This window comes from Oncorhynchus gorbuscha, linkage group LG12, assembly GCF_021184085.1.
Source record: "Oncorhynchus gorbuscha isolate QuinsamMale2020 ecotype Even-year linkage group LG12, OgorEven_v1.0, whole genome shotgun sequence".
Classification (NCBI taxonomy): domain Eukaryota; kingdom Metazoa; phylum Chordata; class Actinopteri; order Salmoniformes; family Salmonidae; genus Oncorhynchus; species Oncorhynchus gorbuscha.
In genome coordinates this window covers 54,890,082-54,907,741 of record NC_060184.1, presented here as the reverse complement: position 1 = coordinate 54,907,741, position 17,660 = coordinate 54,890,082, and the positions used below count along the sequence as shown (strand labels likewise).

The following is a 17,660-nucleotide window of genomic DNA, read 5'->3' as shown; positions in this document are numbered from 1 at the left end:
GATTTGCACTTCTCGCACCAAAGTACGTTCATCTCTAGGAGACCGAACGCATCTCCTTCCAGAGAGGTATGATGGCTGCGTGGTACCTTCAGGAGTTTGGAAAATGGTCCCAAGGGTGAACCAAAAATTCTGAGGTCTTGGCTGATTTCTTTTGAATTTCCCATGATGTCAAGCAAAGAGGCACTGAGTTTGAAGGTAGGCCTTGAAATATATCCACAGGTACACCTCCAATTGACTCAAAATATGTCAATTAGCCTATCAGAAGCTTCTAAAGCCATGACATAATTTTTTGGAATTTTCCAAGCTGTTTAAAGGCACAGTCAACTTAGTGTATGTAAACTTCTGACCCACTAGAATTGTGATACAGTGAATTATAAGTGAAATAATCTGTCTGTAAACAATTGTTGGAAAAATTACTTGTCATGCACAAAGTAGATGTCCTAACCAACTTGGCAAAACGATAGTTTGTTAAAAAAAAAATTGTAAAGTGGCTGAAAAACAAGTTTTAATGACTCCAACCTAAGTGTATCTAAACTTCCGACTTCAACTGTATATTTATATTCGTAATGTTTTGTATACTTATATATATATATATTGAATAATAAAAAATATAGGATTAGGTGCACCCCCACATTAAGTGGGTACGTGCTTTGCCACTGCTTATAACTATACTGAACACAAATAAACTAATTTTACTCAGTTACAGTTCACAAAAGGAATCAGTCAATTGAAATAAATAAATTAGGCCCTAATCTATGGATTCACATGACTGGGCAGGAGCGCAGCCATGGCTGGGCCTGGGAGGGCATAGGCCAACCCCCTTTGGGAACCAGGCCCAACCACTGGGGAGCCAGGCCCAGCCTGTTGGACGTAGTGACAGATTCTCTCAAATTATGTTGTTGGCAGCTTATGGTTGAGAAATTAACATTCAATTATCTGGCAACAGCTCTGGTGGACATTCCTGCAGTCAGCATGCCAATTGCACTCTCCCTCAAAACTTGGAGACATCTGCAGCATTGTGTTACATGTCAGAACTGCACATTTTAGAGTGGCCGTTTATTGTCCCGAGCACAAGGTGCAGCTGTGTAATGATCATGCTGTTTAATACATTTATTGATATGACACCTGTCAGATGGATGGATTATCTTGGGAAAGGAGAAATGCTCACTAACAGGGACGTAAACACATTTGTGCACAAAATGAGAAAAATAAGCTTTTTGTGAGTGTGGAACATTTCTGGGGTCTTTAATTTCAGCTTGTGAAACACGGGACCAAGCCTTTGCATGTTGCGTTCATATTTATGTTCAGTATAAATACATCCTGCAATTCCAACCTCAAAATCACTTTGCTTAGATTTTAAGCCTCAAAATACAACTTGCCTAGCTAACAGCTAAATGTTTGTTTTTGACTTAGTTAATTATAATTATATTTCAGAGACTCCAAATGTTGTCATGGAAAATGTTAATGTTATTTAACAGCAATAGACAAGAACACCACAAGATATTACATTAAATTGAAAATAAACAAATAAAATAAGTTACATATAGGAAAGACACCAAGAGACAACAGAGATACTAGTTACACACAGTACAGTTAAAGAGGAGAGGAGCAGTGGGGGAAAAAACATACTGTAACATTTTTAAAGTTAAACTTGCTTTTTGCCTGAGTAACCTCTGCTTGTAGAGGACGCCACGGTGGCATGGCACTATACATTACTCAGAAACACATTCAATCTGTTTTTGGTTTAGGTACCGTGAAGAAACCCATTAGTGGCGTGTCTGGTGGGGTATGTATGTCTGTAAGAAGTGTATGAAAATAGATTACACAAGTGGTTTGGCATTTTTAACACACAAATATTTATTGAAATTACTACATGTAGTCAATTTCTCGTCAACCATGAAAGACTACCATTCATGTTGTTGATGTTAGTTATGTGTGTCCAGTTAAAGGCAAGGTGTGCTGCTCTTTTTTTGCGCCAGCTGCAGCTTTGCCAGTTCTTTCTTTGCTGCAACTGACCATATTGCCGGACAGTAAACAAGATGGGACAAGATCAAAGCCTGATCAACTAGTACAGTTGATATTGTCAATATGATTTGACCATGATAACTGACCATCCAATGTAACTCCTAGGAGTTCAGCTTCTTCAATGTGTTCAATGGTCACACCCTTTATGTACAACTCCAGTTGAGGTTTAGGTCTTAGAGAATGCTTTGAACCAAATACAATGCTTTTTGTTTTAGCTGTATTTAAGACCAGTTTATTCTTAATGATCCATTCTGACACTGGCTGTTACCCCTGGCTACGAGTCTCAGTGAGCTCACTGGCTGTAGGTGCTGATGTGTAGAGTCTTCAATCATCAGCATACATAGTCATTTTAGCTTCTTGTAAGACAAGAGGCAAATCATTTGTAAAAAAAAAAAAAACAATTGATAAGAGTAAAGGCCCAAGGCAAATGCCCTGAGGAATACCGCACTGTATATGCTGTATGATGTTAGAGAAGCTTCCATTGAAGAATACTCTATGAGTTCTATTGGATAAGTAACTCTCCAACCATATGATGGCAGGTAATACCACGTAAAGCCATAACAAGTGAGTTTTTTTCAATAACACTGAAATCTAAAAATACAGCTACAATTATCAACTTATTATTAATTTATTTTAGCCAATCAGTCATCTGAGTCAATGTAGCACACGTTGACTTTGCTTCCCTTATATGCATGCTGAACGTCAGTAGTCAAATTCTTATAAAATAGCATTGTATTTGTTCAAACACAATTTAGACCATAGGTTTAATAAGAACAGGTAGCAAACTGATTGGGTGACGGTTCGAGCCAGCAAAGGGTGCTTTACGATTTGTAGGTAGTGGAATTACTTTAGCCTCCTTCCACCTATTGATACACTCCTTTGGGCTTTGGTTAAAGAAATGTCAATACAGTCTGCTACCATTCTCAATAGTTTATCATCTAGATCGTCTAACAGTATTGATGGATAACAACTGTTTTCCACCTCTTCCACACAAACTTGAGCAAATTCAAAACGGCAATCCTTCTCTTTCATTAATAGATCTTCAATACACAAATATGATGGTTCACTGTTGAATGTTGACATTCACTTCTCAGTTTGTCCACTTTACCGGTGAAAGTCATTGAAATGATTAGCTACATCAAAAGGTTTTGTTATAAATGACCCATCAAATTCAATGAATGATGTAGATGAATTATGTTTTCTGCCCATGTCATTTAAGGTGCTCTTTTCCTGTAGTTTTTTATGTCATGCATCTTGTTTTGGTAATATAATTTATGCAGTTTTTGGTTAAGTTTACTCTCAATTGACAGTATGTCAACCAATCAGCTGAGCAGCCTGACTTGTTTGCCACCTGTTCTGCATAATTTATTTGATCCAGGGGGCTCTAACAGTTCTCACAGTTTCTGAACAGGTGCATGTTTGTCAACAATTGCAAGAATCATTTTACAAATACTTCAAGTACTGCATCTGGATTCTCATGAGAAAACATTTTGTATGATCTCTTATAAATAACTTTAGGCCCTGCTATTTGGTACTTTGGCTTTCCTTGTTATTGCCACAATGTATGGTCACTTACAGCCAATGGGAACAACTTTGAAGCAAAGCTCTGCAGCATTGGTGAAGATATCAATACAAGTGGACGTCACAGATCCAACACTATTGGTATACACTAGTTGGTTTAGTGATAACCTGGGTCATGTTGTCCACTCTGGAAGTAGCCTGGTGGTGTAGGGTGGAGCGGGCCTCTCTGGATGAGGCCCGATGGTGTAGGATGTTGCTGGTCTCTCTGGGTGTGGCCCGATGTTGTAGGGTGTTGCTGGTCTCTCTGGGTGTGGCCCGATGGTGTAGGGTGTTGCTGGTCTCTCTGGGTGTGGCCCGATGGTGTAGGGTGTTGCTGGTCTCTCTGGGTGTGGCCCGATGGTGTAGGGTGTTGCTGGATGGGGTGGCCCGAGGGTGTTGCTGGTCTCTCTGGGTGTGGCCCGATGGGTGTGTTGCTGGTCTCAGGTGTGTTGCTGGTCTCTCTGGGTCTCTCTGGGTGTGGCCCGATGGTGTAGGGTGTTGCTGGTCTCTCTGGGTGTGGCCCGATGGTGTAGGGTGTTGCTGGTCTCTCTGGGTGTGGCCCGATGGTGTAGGGTGTTGCTGGTCTCTCTGGGTGTGGCCCGATGGTGTAGGGTGTTGCTGGTCTCTCTGGGTGTGGCCCGATGGTGTAGGGTGTTGCTGGTCTCTCTGGGTGTGCTGGTTGCTGGTCTCTCTGGGTGTGTCCTGATGGTGTAGGGTGTTGCTGGTCTCTCTGGGTGTGGCCCGATGGTGTAGGGTGTTGCTGGTCTCTGGGTGTCTAGGGTGTTGCTGGTCTCTCTGGGTGGGCGATGGTGTAGGGTGTTGCTGGTCTCTCTGGGAGTGGCCCGATGGTGTAGGGTGTTGCTGGTCTCTCTGGGTGCGGGCTTGATAGTTGTGATCGTCGAGGAGTTCCTCTTATTTTGGTTTTTGCTTTGTCCCAGAGCAGTTTCCTAGCAAACACCTTTGTCCAAGTGTACTAGGTCGTACATCAGCTGGGGGTGAATGTCACGGTGATTCCATAAGTAAACATTGTCTGTTGAGAGCACAGCCTCTAGACAGTTCAGCGTTGTCATCTCCACATGGCAACAGGGTGGACACAGTGATTTTGGAGTTAGGAAATCTCTCTGGACCTCTAGCTGCCACGTGCTGCATTACAGGAGATACAGCTGAAGTCGGAAGTTTTACATACACCTTAGCCAAATACATTTAAACTCAGTTTTTCACAATTCCTGACATTTAAACCTAGTACAAATTCCCTCTCTTGGGTCAGTTAGGATCACCACTTTATTTTAAGAAAGTGAAATGTCAGAATAGGAGAGAGAATGATGTATTTCAGCTTTTATTTATTTCATCACATTCCCAGTGGATCAGAAGTTTACATACACTAAATTAGTATTTGGTAGCATTGCCTTTAAATTGTGGAACTTGGGTCAAACATTTAAGGGTAGCCTTCCACAAGCTTCCCACAACAAGCTGGGTGAATTTTGGCCCATTCCTCCTGACAGAGCTGGTGTAACTGAGTCAGGTTTTTAGGCCTCCTTGCTCGCACACACTTTTTCAGTTCTGCCCACAGATGTTCTATAGGATTGAGGTCAGACCTTTGTGATGGCCACTCCAATATTTGACTTTGTTGTTCTTAAGCCATTTTGCCACAACTTTAGAAGTATGCTTGGGTTCATTGTCCATTTGGAAGACCCATTTGCGACCAAGCTTTAACTTCCTCACTGATGCCTTGAGACGTTGCATCAATATATCCACGTAATTTTCCTACCTCATGATGCCATCTATTTTGTGAAGTGCACCAGTCCCTCCTGCAGCAAAGCACCCCCACAACATGATGCTGCCAACCCCATGCATCATGGTTGGGATGGTGTTCTTCGGCTTGCAAGCATAACCCTTTTTCCTCCAAGCATAACGATGTTCCTTATGGCCAAACAGTTCTATTTTTGTTTCATCAGACCAGAGGACATTTTTCCAAAAAGTACGATCTTGGTCCTCATGTGCCGTTGCAAACCGTAGTCTGGCTTTTTTTATGTTGGTTTTGGGGCAGTGGCTTCTTCCTTGCTGAGTGGCCTTTCAGGTTATGTCGATATAGGAATCGTTTTACTGTGGATATAGATACTTTGTACACGTTTCCTCCAGCATCTTCACAAGGTCCTTTGCTGTTGTTCCGGGATTGATTTGCACTTTCCGCACCAAAGTACGTCCATCTCTAGCAGACAGAACACATCTCCTTCCTGAGCGATATGATGGCTGCGTTGTCCATGGTGTTTATACTTGCAAACTATTGTTTGTACAGATGAACGTGGTACCTTCAGGCATTTGGAAATTGCTCCCAAGGATGAACCAGACATTTCTACACATTTTTTTCTGAGGTCTTGGCTGATTTCTTTTGATTTTCCCATGATATCAAGCAAAGAGGCACTGAGTTTAAAGGTAGGCCTTGCAATACATCCACATGTACACATCCAATTGACTCAAATGACGTCAATTAGACTATCGGAAGCTTCTAAAGCCATGACATCATTTTCGGGAATTTTCCAAGCCGTTTAAAGGCACAGTTAACCTAGTGTATGTACATTTCTGACCCACTGGAATTATGATACAGTAAATTATGGGTGAAATAATCTGTCTGTAAACAACTGTTGGAAAAATTACCTGTGTCATGCACAAAGTAGATGTCGCAACCGACTTGCCAAAACTATAGTTTGTTAAAAAAAAAAATGAAATTCGTGGAGTGGTTGAAAAACGAGTTAATGACTCCAACTTAAGTGTATGTAAACTTCCGACTTCAACTGTAAATGTCCTCTCACTGCCATTAAATTATTAGTACCTGTGGGAATTATATGTTTTGCCACATTTAATTTGTTGCTTGACAAGACTTTAAGGCACTTGCTGTGATTGGGTACCATAGCTTTCTGACTGACATGCCAGGGAATAGTAGTTTCACTCTGAGAAATGTACCATTGGAGTCACATAAAATGAAGGCCATGGGATGCTCTGCCTGTGTATTGCTGTTCTGGGCTGTGGTGTTAGAGTGCCATTCTCTTACAAGGTGTCTGCTAGCTATTTCAGTGATGTAAACTCATGTATATAATGGCTTGTGAAAGTATTTACCCTCTTGGCATTTTTCATTTTTTTTTGCCTTACAACCTGGAATTAAAATGTATTTTTGGGGGGTTTGTATCATTTACTACAAAACATGCTTAACGCTTTGAAAATGCAAAATCTTTTTTTATTGTGAAACAAACAAGAAATAAGACAAAAAAAAATGAAAACTTGGTGGTGTTTGTGCCAGACATAGCGTTTTCCTCGATGGCCAAAAAGCTCAATTTTAGTCTCTTCTTACCAGAGTACCTTCTTCCATATGTTTGGGGAGTCTCCCACAAGCCTTTTGATGAACACCAAACGTGTTTGATAATTTTTTTATTTAAGCAATGGCTTTTTTCTGGCCCCTCTTCCGTAAAGCCCAGCTCTGTGAAGTGTACGGCTTAAAGTGGTCCTATGGACAGATACTCCAATCTCCGCTGTGGAGCTTTTGCAGCTCCTTCAGCATTATCTTTGGTCTCATTGTTGCCTCTCTGATTAATTCCCTCCTTGCCTGGTCCGTGAGTTTTGGTGGGCGGCCCTCTTTTGGCAGGTTTGTTGTGGTGCCACATTCTTTCAATTAAAAAAAAATTGATTTAATGGTGCTCTGTGGGATGTTCAAAGTTTAGGATATTTTTTTATAACCCAGCCCTGATCTGTATTTCTCCACAACTTCGTCCCTGACCTGTTCGGAGAGCTCATTTGTCTTCATGGTGCCACTCACTTCTTGGCGCCCCTTGCTTAGTAGTGTTGTAGACTCCAGGGCCTTTCAGAAAAGGTGTATATATACTGAGATCATGTGACACTTCGATTGCACACAGGCGGACTTTATTTAACTAATTATGTGACTTCTGAAGGTAATTGGTTGCACCAGATCTTATTTAGGGGCTTCATTGCAACGAGGGGGCATACATATGCACGCAGCACGTTTTCTATTTTGGGGATTTTTTTTTAAAACAATATTTTTTTTCCATTTCACTTCACCAATTTAGAATATTTTGTGTATGTCCATTACACGAAATCAAAATAAATATCCATTTAAATTATAGGTTGTAATGCAACAAAATAGAAAAACACCAAGGGGGATAAATACTTTTGCAAGGCACTGTATCGAGGACAAGTGCAGCTTCTAAGCCTTGAATCATTACGGTGTCATTGTTGTAGGTGAGGAGTTGATTATCAGGCTCCTGTACATCAAATACCAAGATATTTGACAATTGGTGATTCTCTCTTTCTGACATGGCCAAAGTGCCTACATTTGGCAGAACACCAAGCAGCAGTATGCTCTCTTTTAAAAAAGATGTATTTTTGTAACCTTTATTTAACTAGGCAAGTCAGTTAAGAACAAATTCTTATTTTCAATGACGGCCTTGGAACAGTGGGTTAACTGTCTGTTCAGGGGCAGAACGACAGATTTGTACCTTGTCAACGTTCCGGTTGCTAGTCCAACGCTCTAACCACTAGGCTACCCTGCCGAAGGTCAGAGATCGTATTCTTGTCTCTAATTAGGGTATAATCAGCAAACAATGTCTCTGGATTTTCCCTCAGCAGCCTTTTCTTGTAATGCTGTTTAGAATGTTCAGAGTTCTGTTCTGCTGGTGGATCAAATGGAATGGGCCAAGCTCCTCCTACTGTTGCCATTGTTATTTATCGAATTTGAGCACGGAAGCATGCAACTTTTTTAAATAGCGCACTTTTTAAAATGAAAATATAAAGCTATTAAATGTGTAATTCAGTGTAATTAACACTGTACACACAAATTACAATGTCCAAAACAATCCTCTCTCACCTTTATTTCCTTTTTTGTTTGTTAATGTGGTTCGTTTCAATGCCTGTCTTCCCTTTAGAAATCCTCCATAAATCCTCCAAATCAATTCATTTTCTGTTGGTTTTATCCTCTATTTTCCCTCCTTCTCGTTGTCCTTATGTCCTAGTCCCTCAATCCTGTCTTGTTGCTTCTTGCTAGATGATCAAGACAACTTAAGGCTTGTGCACACTGTAGGCCGTAATACTCAAATCAGTTTTGTTTTTCAAATCCAATTTGTTCTACTGACTGTCGGTGGCGGTGCTTGTGCTTCGTATCACTCAGCAGTGATGTAACAAGCTAAGCTGACAAGCTAATGCCTGCCATGGACGTTTCCCAGTTGCTTTGAATGTTCAAAATCATAGGGTAAGAACGCTTTAAAGCCTCAAAAGATAACATGACCCAACTTTCAAAACAAGTCCTTTTTGGCTAGCCGCAGCAAACAACTAGCTAGCTAGGTAGCGGTTCAGCTTTCTACAACATTCACTAATGCTGAATAACAGTCTAAACACAACATGAGGGCAAATAAATCAGATTGACCATTCAGACACAAGTCACATGACCAGGAATCATATTTGCATCGGATTTCAAACCACCTACGAAGGTGATATGAAATGTGGCGTGAAATATCTGATTCCATGTCCTTTTGGCTGTTCAGACTACAGGAAAAACAACGGATTTGAATTAGATATGCAAATAAATAGGAGTTGCGTCACTTCAAACTGCGAATGTGAACAGGGCTTTTAGTAGACTAGTTGGCTTTCAGATCCATGTTGTTCAATCTCAAAATCTTTTTCAAAATCAAACAATCTCCTCAAAGGAAAAACAGATGTGGAGAACACAGCACTGCATTGAAACAACCAAACTGTTCACTAAAAACTATTTAATTTAACGACATGAAGGACATTTTAGGAGGAGCTCTCCCTAACTGCTGCTGTTCAGTTAGATGGTGATGTCACATTGGTGAGACATTGGGTGTGTTTGTAAATTCAATCTGGGGTGCCAGAGTGCTCTCTGGGTGTTTGTAAATTCAGAGCGTTGTCAGGTTGCCCATTTGTAGATTCAGAGCGGTTTGCTCTTGGAGCGCTCAGAGCGCACACTGGACGCTCTGGCCGAGGAGTAGGGTTGATCTGAGCGTTCTGGCAGTCAAGCACCCAAGTTAATTGGCTAATGTTGGCTAGTTTGCTAGCTGCTTCCAGACACAAATGAGAGAACACCTCACTCTGACCATTTTACTCACCCTAGCAGAGCTGGTTAGGCTGTTCATGTTAACCAGAGATTTGGTGACTGTAACTGTGCTGCTGGCAACAATTTAATTGCGCTTTTTTGTCGACGGTTACCAACACCAGCCATTCAATGGGTGTTGAGAGTTCATAAATTCATCAATTATTCTGCACTCTGGCACACAGACGAGAGCACTCTGAAATCGGAGTAGATAGCCAGAGGGAATTTACAAACGCACCAATCGTGTCAAGAGAGAGGAGACATAAAATGTTAGATGGATGTTGCATGTTGTGGAGTCAAAGCCAGGGAATACTAACAGGAGTCAAAGTCAGGAGAACTGTGCTTGGGGACTGTAGGGCCACACTCCTACACAATGACAGACAGAGTGATAAAGAACAAGGTCAACATGATGATGATGATGATGGAGACTAGACAAGGTAGGATGAAGAGAATGGTCAGATTAGGGTTAGTTGGTGAGAAAGAGAAAATGTATCAAGAATCTGGAGCAGAAATCTTCCATAATAACTAGTGCAGGGGTGACAAACTCCTTCCACGGAGGGTCGAGTGTCTGCAGGTTGTTTTTTTTTACGATCAATTAAGCCCTAGACAACCAGGTGTGGGGAGTTCCTTACTAATTAGTGACCTTAATTCATCAATCAAGTATAAGGGAGTATCGAAAACCCGCAGACACTCGTCCCCCCCATGGAATAGAGCTAGAGTGATGCACTGCACCCTAGGGTACTTAAGGCAGATTACCTGACGTCAAACTGCCAATGGATTTGAACATGTTACGCCAACATACAACTAGGTTATTGTGAAGTGGTTGTGTCAACTAAAAAGGAAAAATGTTAGTTAGATTAAAGGCTTTGTTTCACTTTCAGGGTATAGTCAAAGGCATTCTCTAAATGATTTGGTTTGACTCACAGACAGAGAGAGATCAACATAGCATGTTTGATTGAGTAAAGGAATTGATTCCGGATCAAGATCGAGTTAAGATTTTGCGAGGCAAGCCTCATACGCCGCATTTCAGGCTTAAAAATCAGCAATAGGTAGGTATCTGATCATTTCCGCTCTGGATTGGTGGAGGCAAAGTAAGAGGGGAGGTGTGAGAGTGGGAGATACTAACTTTACCACAGTAAAGATTGCGACCAGATCTCCCCATGTGATGGCTCGATTCAAAGCGCCTGAGTTTTTTGAAAGAGAACTGGAACAGAACCACAAAGATCTGGGTCAAATACATCCGTCAAATATGTTCAAATGCTAAGGCTGCACCTGATTAACTTTCCCAGGTACAATGGACCCAACGGACTAGTCCCAAGGAGAATGTTTGGAGAGCATGGTTTAGCCGACATCGCATGTGACTGGGATTTGTCAATGAGCTATTTAGGGATAAAAACTCAAGAGACCCAAACAAGGCCAAGAGGATGTGAAGTGACCACATGCTGGCCAGACTGACCACCTGTGGTACTGACCACCTGTGGTACTGACCACCTGTGGTACTGACCAGACAACTTCGATAGGGTTCAAGAACACTCTCACAGAGCAGCGTCAAACTTATTTACAGCATTAAAAAAAAGTGGTGGTTGGTGACAACCAGGGTTGGGGGCCGTTCCATTCAATTCATTAAATTAATTTTAAAAAATCAAGAGGAAAATTGGTATTGTAATTTCAGTTTAGTTCCGGATTTGACCATTTCAATGGAATTGACAACAGTAAACATGGAGTTTCCGAAAGAAGGTTACTGTACACATAGACCGAGAGCATGTGGACTTACCTTGTCGTTGAGGTCTAGTACGTAGGTGCTGTGTCTCCACTTGGTCAGGACGATGGGGTCTGGATGTTTCCGCTCCAGACTACGACTCTTGGGGGGACCGCCTGGCTGGGGAGGAGACAAGTTGTACTGGAGGGAGGGAGAGAGGGAGACAGGAGAGCGAGACGGTGGAGAAAGTCAGAGGACAGAAAGAGAGAGGGAGAGAGAGAGAGAAGCGAGACAGGGTGGGTGAGGGTTAGTGAAAGAGAGGTCCAGGGTTAACTCATTATCCTCCACTGATCAGATGACAAAGTAAAGGTCGTAGAAGAGCTATTTCTTGGCATCTTTCCAGTATCTCCTCTTCATACCTCTCTTCTCATGGCCCAGCGCATCATCAGTCACCCATCAGAAGGCACCCTCTCAGAGAGAAGGAGCTCCCAGCATGTGTATTCATCCAAGATAGCTAAAGGATACCATTGCACCCCGCTTATCTGTATCTACAGTATGTATGTGTATGTGTGTGTGTGTGTGTGTGTGTGTGTCTGTATCCCTGTATCTGCCGGTTGGCCAGCCAAATGAAAGCTAATGCCTATTCTCTACCTCTCTGATCCCTGCTAAACCAACAAGATTACAGGAGAGTCACTAGCCACTAATAGTCCGTGTCAAGTACATTAGGCCACAACCTGCACGCCGTCAATGGACCACAGGTGACGGAGACCGAAGACGACTGTGGATCACCGGGGAGGAAATAGACTGAGGCAGCAGGAAGTGTGCTACCTGGTTGTAGTGTCAGAGCAGTACTTTCCATAAGCACCGGCCGCCGGCTAAAAAGCTGATAAGACATTGTGAGCCGGCTACTTTTTCCACTTCGTAAATTAACTAGGCTTCTCTTCATTTAAATAGTTTCAATTCGCTAGTCAGGAAAGCCTCCGTGTAGCTAAAACGAACGACATGCATCTTCCAGTGATCTATTCATAGGACAGGTCCCTGACAGTAAACAAAGCGAGCGATGACAGGGACACTGCTGGTTTGCCAATCTGCTGTCTGTCCTGCCTCTCGGTATCAGTGTTATTATTTTTGTGCGCTGTGGTTGGCTGCAGTCAAAATGTATTTTTCCACGGAGGAGGGAGTTGTAAATGTACGTGGTAACGATGAGTCGAAATCCACTTAATTACTGTTTTGTGGCACATTCATTTATTTTATTCTGTGTGTTTCATAGGCCTACAATGGGAAAGGGGGATACCTAGTCCGTTGTACAATTAATTTACATTTACATTTACATTTAAGTCATTTAGCAGACGCTCTTATCCAGAGCGACTTACAAATTGGTGCAATCACCTTATGACATCCAGTGGGACAGTCACTTACAATAGTGCATCTAAAACTTAGGGGGGGGTGGGGTGAGAGGGATTACTTAACCTATCCTAGGTATTCCTTAAAGAGGTGGGGTTTCAGGTGTCTCCGGAAGGTGGTGATTGACTCCGCTGTCCTGGCGTCGTGAGGGAGTTTGTTCCACCATTGGGGGGCCAGGGCAGCGAACAGTTTTGACTGGGCTGAGCGGGAGCTGTACTTCCTCAGTGGTAGGGAGGCGAGCAGGCCAGAGGTGGATGAACGCAGTGCCCTTGTTTGGGTGTAGGGCCTGATCAGAGCCTGGAGGTACTGAGGTGCCGTTCCCCTCACAGCTCCGTAGGCAAGCACCATGGTCTTGTAGCGGATGCGAGCTTCAACTGGAAGCCAGTGGAGAGAACGGAGGAGCGGGGTGACGTGAGAGAACTTGGGAAGGTTGAACACCAGACGGGCTGCGGCGTTCTGGATGAGTTGAAGTTGCAGTAATCCAGACGGGAGATGACAAGTGCCTGGATTAGGACCTGCGCCGCTTCCTGTGTGAGGCAGGGTCGTACTCTGCGGATGTTGTAGAGCATGAACCTACAGGAACGGGCCACCGCCTTGATGTTAGTTGAGAACGACAGGGTGTTGTCCAGGATCACGCCAAGGTTCTTGGCGCTCTGGGAGGAGGACACAATGGAGTTGTCAACCGTGATGGCGAGATCATGGAACGGGCAGTCCTTCCCCGGGAGGAAGAGCAGCTCCGTCTTGCCGAGGTTCAGCTTGAGGTGGTGATCCGTCATCCACACTGATATGTCTGCCAGACATGCAGAGATGCGATTCGCCACCTGGTCATCAGAAGGAGGAAAGGAGAAGATTAATTGTGTGTCGTCTGCATAGCAATGATAAGAGAGACCATGTGAGGTTATGACAGAGCCAAGTGACTTGGTGTATAGCGAGAATAGGAGAGGGCCAAGAACAGAGCCCTGGGGGACACCAGTGGTGAGAGCGCGTGGTGAGGAGACAGATTCTCGCCACGCCACCTGGTAGGAGCGACCTGTCAGGTAGGACGCAATCCAAGCGTGGGCCGCGCCGGAGATGCCCAACTCGGAGAGGGTGGAGAGGAGGATCTGATGGTTCACAGTATCGAAGGCAGCCGATAGATCTAGAAGGATGAGAGCAGAGGAGAGAGAGTTAGCTTTAGCAGTGCGGAGCGCCTCCGTGATACAGAGGAGAGCAGTCTCAGTTGAGTGACTAGTCTTGAAACCTGACTGATTTGGATCAAGAAGGTCATTCAGAGAGAGATAGCGGGAGAGCTGGCCAAGGACGGCACGTTCAAGAGTTTTGGAGAGAAAAGAAAGAAGGGATACTGGTCTGTAATTGTTGACATCGGAGGGATCGAGTGTAGGTTTTTTCAGAAGGGGTGCAACTCTCGCTCTCTTGAAGACGGAAGGGACGTAGCCAACGGTCAGGGATGAGTTGATGAGCGAGGTGAGGTAAGGGAGAAGGTCTCCGGAAATGGTCTGGAGAAGAGAGGAGGGGATAGGGTCGAGCGGGCAGGTTGTTGGGCGGCCGGCCGTCACAAGACGCGAGATTTCATCTGAGAGAGAGGGGAGAAAGAGGTCAGAGCACAGGGTAGGGCAGTGTGAGCAGAACCAGCGGTGTCGTTTGACTTAGCAAACGAGGATCGGATGTCGTCGACCTTCTTTTCAAAATGGTTGACGAAGTCATCTGCAGAGAGGGAGGAGGGGGGAGGGGGCGGAGGATTCAGGAGGGAGGAGAAGGTGGCAAAGAGCTTCCTAGGGTTGGAAGCAGAAGCTTGGAATTTAGCGTGGTAGAAAGTGGCTTTAGCAGCAGAGACAGAGGAGGAAAATGTGTGAAAGGATGCCAGGTCCGCAGGGAGGCGAGTTTTCCTCCATTTCCGCTCGGCTGCCCGGAGCCCTGTTCTGTGAGCTCGCAATGAGTCATCGAGCCACGGAGCGGGAGGGAGGACCGAGCCGGCCTGGAGGATAGGGGACATAGAGAGTCAAGGGATGCAGAGAGGGAGGAGAGGAGGGTTGAGGAGGCAGAATCAGGAGATAGGTGGGAGAAGGTTTGAGCGGAGGGAAGAGATGATAGGATGGAAGAGGAGAGAGTAGCGGGGGAGAGAGAGCGAAGGTTGGGACGGCGCGATACCATCCGAGTAGGGGCAGTGTGGGAGGTGTTGGATGAGAGCGAGAGGGAAAAGGATACAAGGCAGTGGTCGGAGACTTGGAGGGGAGTTGCAATGAGGTTAGTGGAAGAACAGCATCTAGTAAAGATGAGGTCGAGCGTATTGCCTGCCTTGTGAGTAGGGGGAAGGTGAGAGGGTGAGGTCAAAGAGGAGAGAGTGGAAAGAAGGAGGCAGAGAGGAAAGAGTCAAAGGTAGACGTGGGGAGGTTAAAGTCGCCCAGAACTGTGAGAGGTGAGCCGTCCTCAGGAAAGGAGCTTATCAAGGCATCAAGCTCATTGATGAACTCTCCGAGGGAACCTGGAGGGCGATAAATGATAAGGATGTTAAGCTTGAAAGGGCTAGTAACTGTGACAGCATGGAATTCAAAGGAGGCGATAGACAGATGGGTAAGGGGAGAAAGAGAGAATGACCACTTGGGAGAGATGAGGATCCCGGTGCCACCACCCCGCTGACCAGACGCTCTCGGGGTGTGCGAGAACACGTGGGCGGACGAAGAGAGAGCAGTAGGAGTAGCAGTGTTGTCTGTGGTGATCCATGTTTCCGTCAGGGCCAAGAAGTCGAGGGACTGGAGGGAGGCATGGGCTGAGATGAACTCTGCCTTGTTGACCGCAGATTGGCAGTTCCAGAGGCTACCGGAGACCTGGAACTCCACGTGGGTCGTGCGCGCTGGGACCACCAGAGTAGGGTGGCCGCGGCCACGCGGTGAGGAGCGTTTGTATGGTCTGTGCAGAGAGGAGAGAACAGGGATAATTAATAATAATAATATATGCCATTTAGCAGACGCTTTTATCCAAAGCGACTTACAGTCATGTGTGCATACATTCTACGTATGGGTGGTCCCGGGAATCGAACCCACTACCCCGGCGTTACAAGCGCCATGCTCTACCAACTGAGCTACAGAAGGAATGCATTCAACATTTAACCCAACCCCTTTGGACCAGAGAGGTGCGGAGGGCTTCCTTAATCGACATCCACGTCTTCGGCGCCCGGGGAACAGTGGGCTAACTGCCTTGCTCAGGGGCAGAACAACAGATCATTACCTTGTCAGCTCCTACCCGCCATGCTACCTGCCGAGCCACAGAGCCACAGAGCCAGGAGTATAGGCTATTTACGCTACTGTGCTTTGATTGACGTCCGAACAGCAAGTGTTGACTAGTTTTTAAAAAAGGTGTCGAACTGGCTGAAAAGTCGATCTCCTATATCCCTTTAATATTTACAAATCATACAACGTAGTTACACTGAGTGTACAAAACATTAGGAAAACGTTCCTAATATTGTGTTGCACCCCCTTTTGCCCTCAGAACAGCCCCAATTCATCGGGGCATGGACTCTACAAGGTGTCAAAAGCGTTCCACAGGGATGGTGGCCCATGTGGACGCCGATGCTTCCTACAGTTGTGTCAAGCTGGCTGGTTGTCCTTTGGGTGGTAGCCCATTCTTGATACACACAGGAAACTGTTGAGCATGAAAAGCCCAGCAGCGTTGCAGTTCTTGACACACTCAAACCGGTACACCTGGAACCTACTACCATACCCCGTTCAAAGACACTTAAATGTTTTGTCTGGCCCATTCACCCTCTGAATGGCACACATACACAATCCGTGTCTCAATTGTTTCAAGGCCTAACAATCCTTCTTTAACCAGTCTCCTCCCCTTCATTTAGACAGAATGAAGTGGATTTAACAAGTAACATCAATAAGGGATCATATCTTTCACCTGGTCAGTCTGTCATAGAAAGAGCAGGTGTTCCTAATGTTTTATACACTCAGTCTATATTCCCATGGTATCGCATCGGGGCAAGTAAGCCAAAGATCTAGTTTGTATTTTCTGAGGATTCGAGGCCCATTTCCAGACTTACCAGTGCTGCTAAAGTGACTCGTCAGTGTAGCCTAGTGTTGGGTAGTTTGTGAACTAACGGTTATTTTTTGAGAGGATCTTTTAGCAGAATGGAACCGAATTGGTGAGAACCATCCTCCCCCACTGAACATTTTGCATTTTAAAACCATTTTATATTGTTTCTCAACAGGGAATTCATGTTTCCTTGACAGAACACAAACTTTTTTTCATAGGCTTTTACCACAAACTAGATAGAGTAGACTAGATTTAGTTTTTTCCACAATAAATTAAATTGAAAGAGTGGACTAAACTCGTTTTTCTGACTACATTACTAATCTACCGCCTTCTCTCAAAGTCCCACCCACAGTGACTGATTGACAGGTTGGTTTTCTTACCCCAAGTGTCCACAGCAGCAACGCTAATCAAAAGCATCATTTGAAGGACAAAAATAATACATTTCAGTAAAACTGAAAACGTGACTTTAATCTCAAGAGAATATGGATAGTTCTGATCATATAGACCTACATGATATCCAAAACAACAACACACTGAATTTATACATTTTCAGTCATTTTAATTGTAAATCATGCCTTTCTAGTCAATACCACAACACATTTTACCAATCTGGGAGGTAAAGTCATGAAAGTATTCAATAATCTAGCTGTGTATTTCGGGTGGAATCAAAATAGAGCTCATTCTGCAAAACAAATTTGGGGGGGGGGCATGCCACCCGGACCCTCCCAACCAGGAACTCCCTTGCTGGCTACTTCTTCTATTTGGCTGCCTACTCCATGTACTTACGGAAAACACTGCATAGGAGGTAAAACCAGAACCAGCACA

General features: G+C 44.4%; 1 protein-coding gene across 4 annotated transcripts in view; it reads right to left on the bottom strand.

Moving 5' to 3' along the window:
- Nucleotides 1-17,660, bottom strand: part of LOC123991131 (rho GTPase-activating protein 12-like) — a 110,321-nt gene that overhangs the window by 14,107 nt on the left and 78,554 nt on the right. For 3 of the 4 annotated variants that reach the window (XM_046292360.1, XM_046292357.1, XM_046292359.1), the window contains 2 exons: nt 11,472-11,597; nt 10,824-10,901 (listed from right to left, as the gene is read on the bottom strand). In XM_046292360.1, coding sequence (XP_046148316.1) covers nt 10,824-10,901; nt 11,472-11,597 — 204 coding nt within the window. The remainder of the gene's footprint in view (nt 1-10,823; nt 10,902-11,471; nt 11,598-17,660) is intronic. The other variant, XM_046292358.1, reaches the window with a different exon arrangement.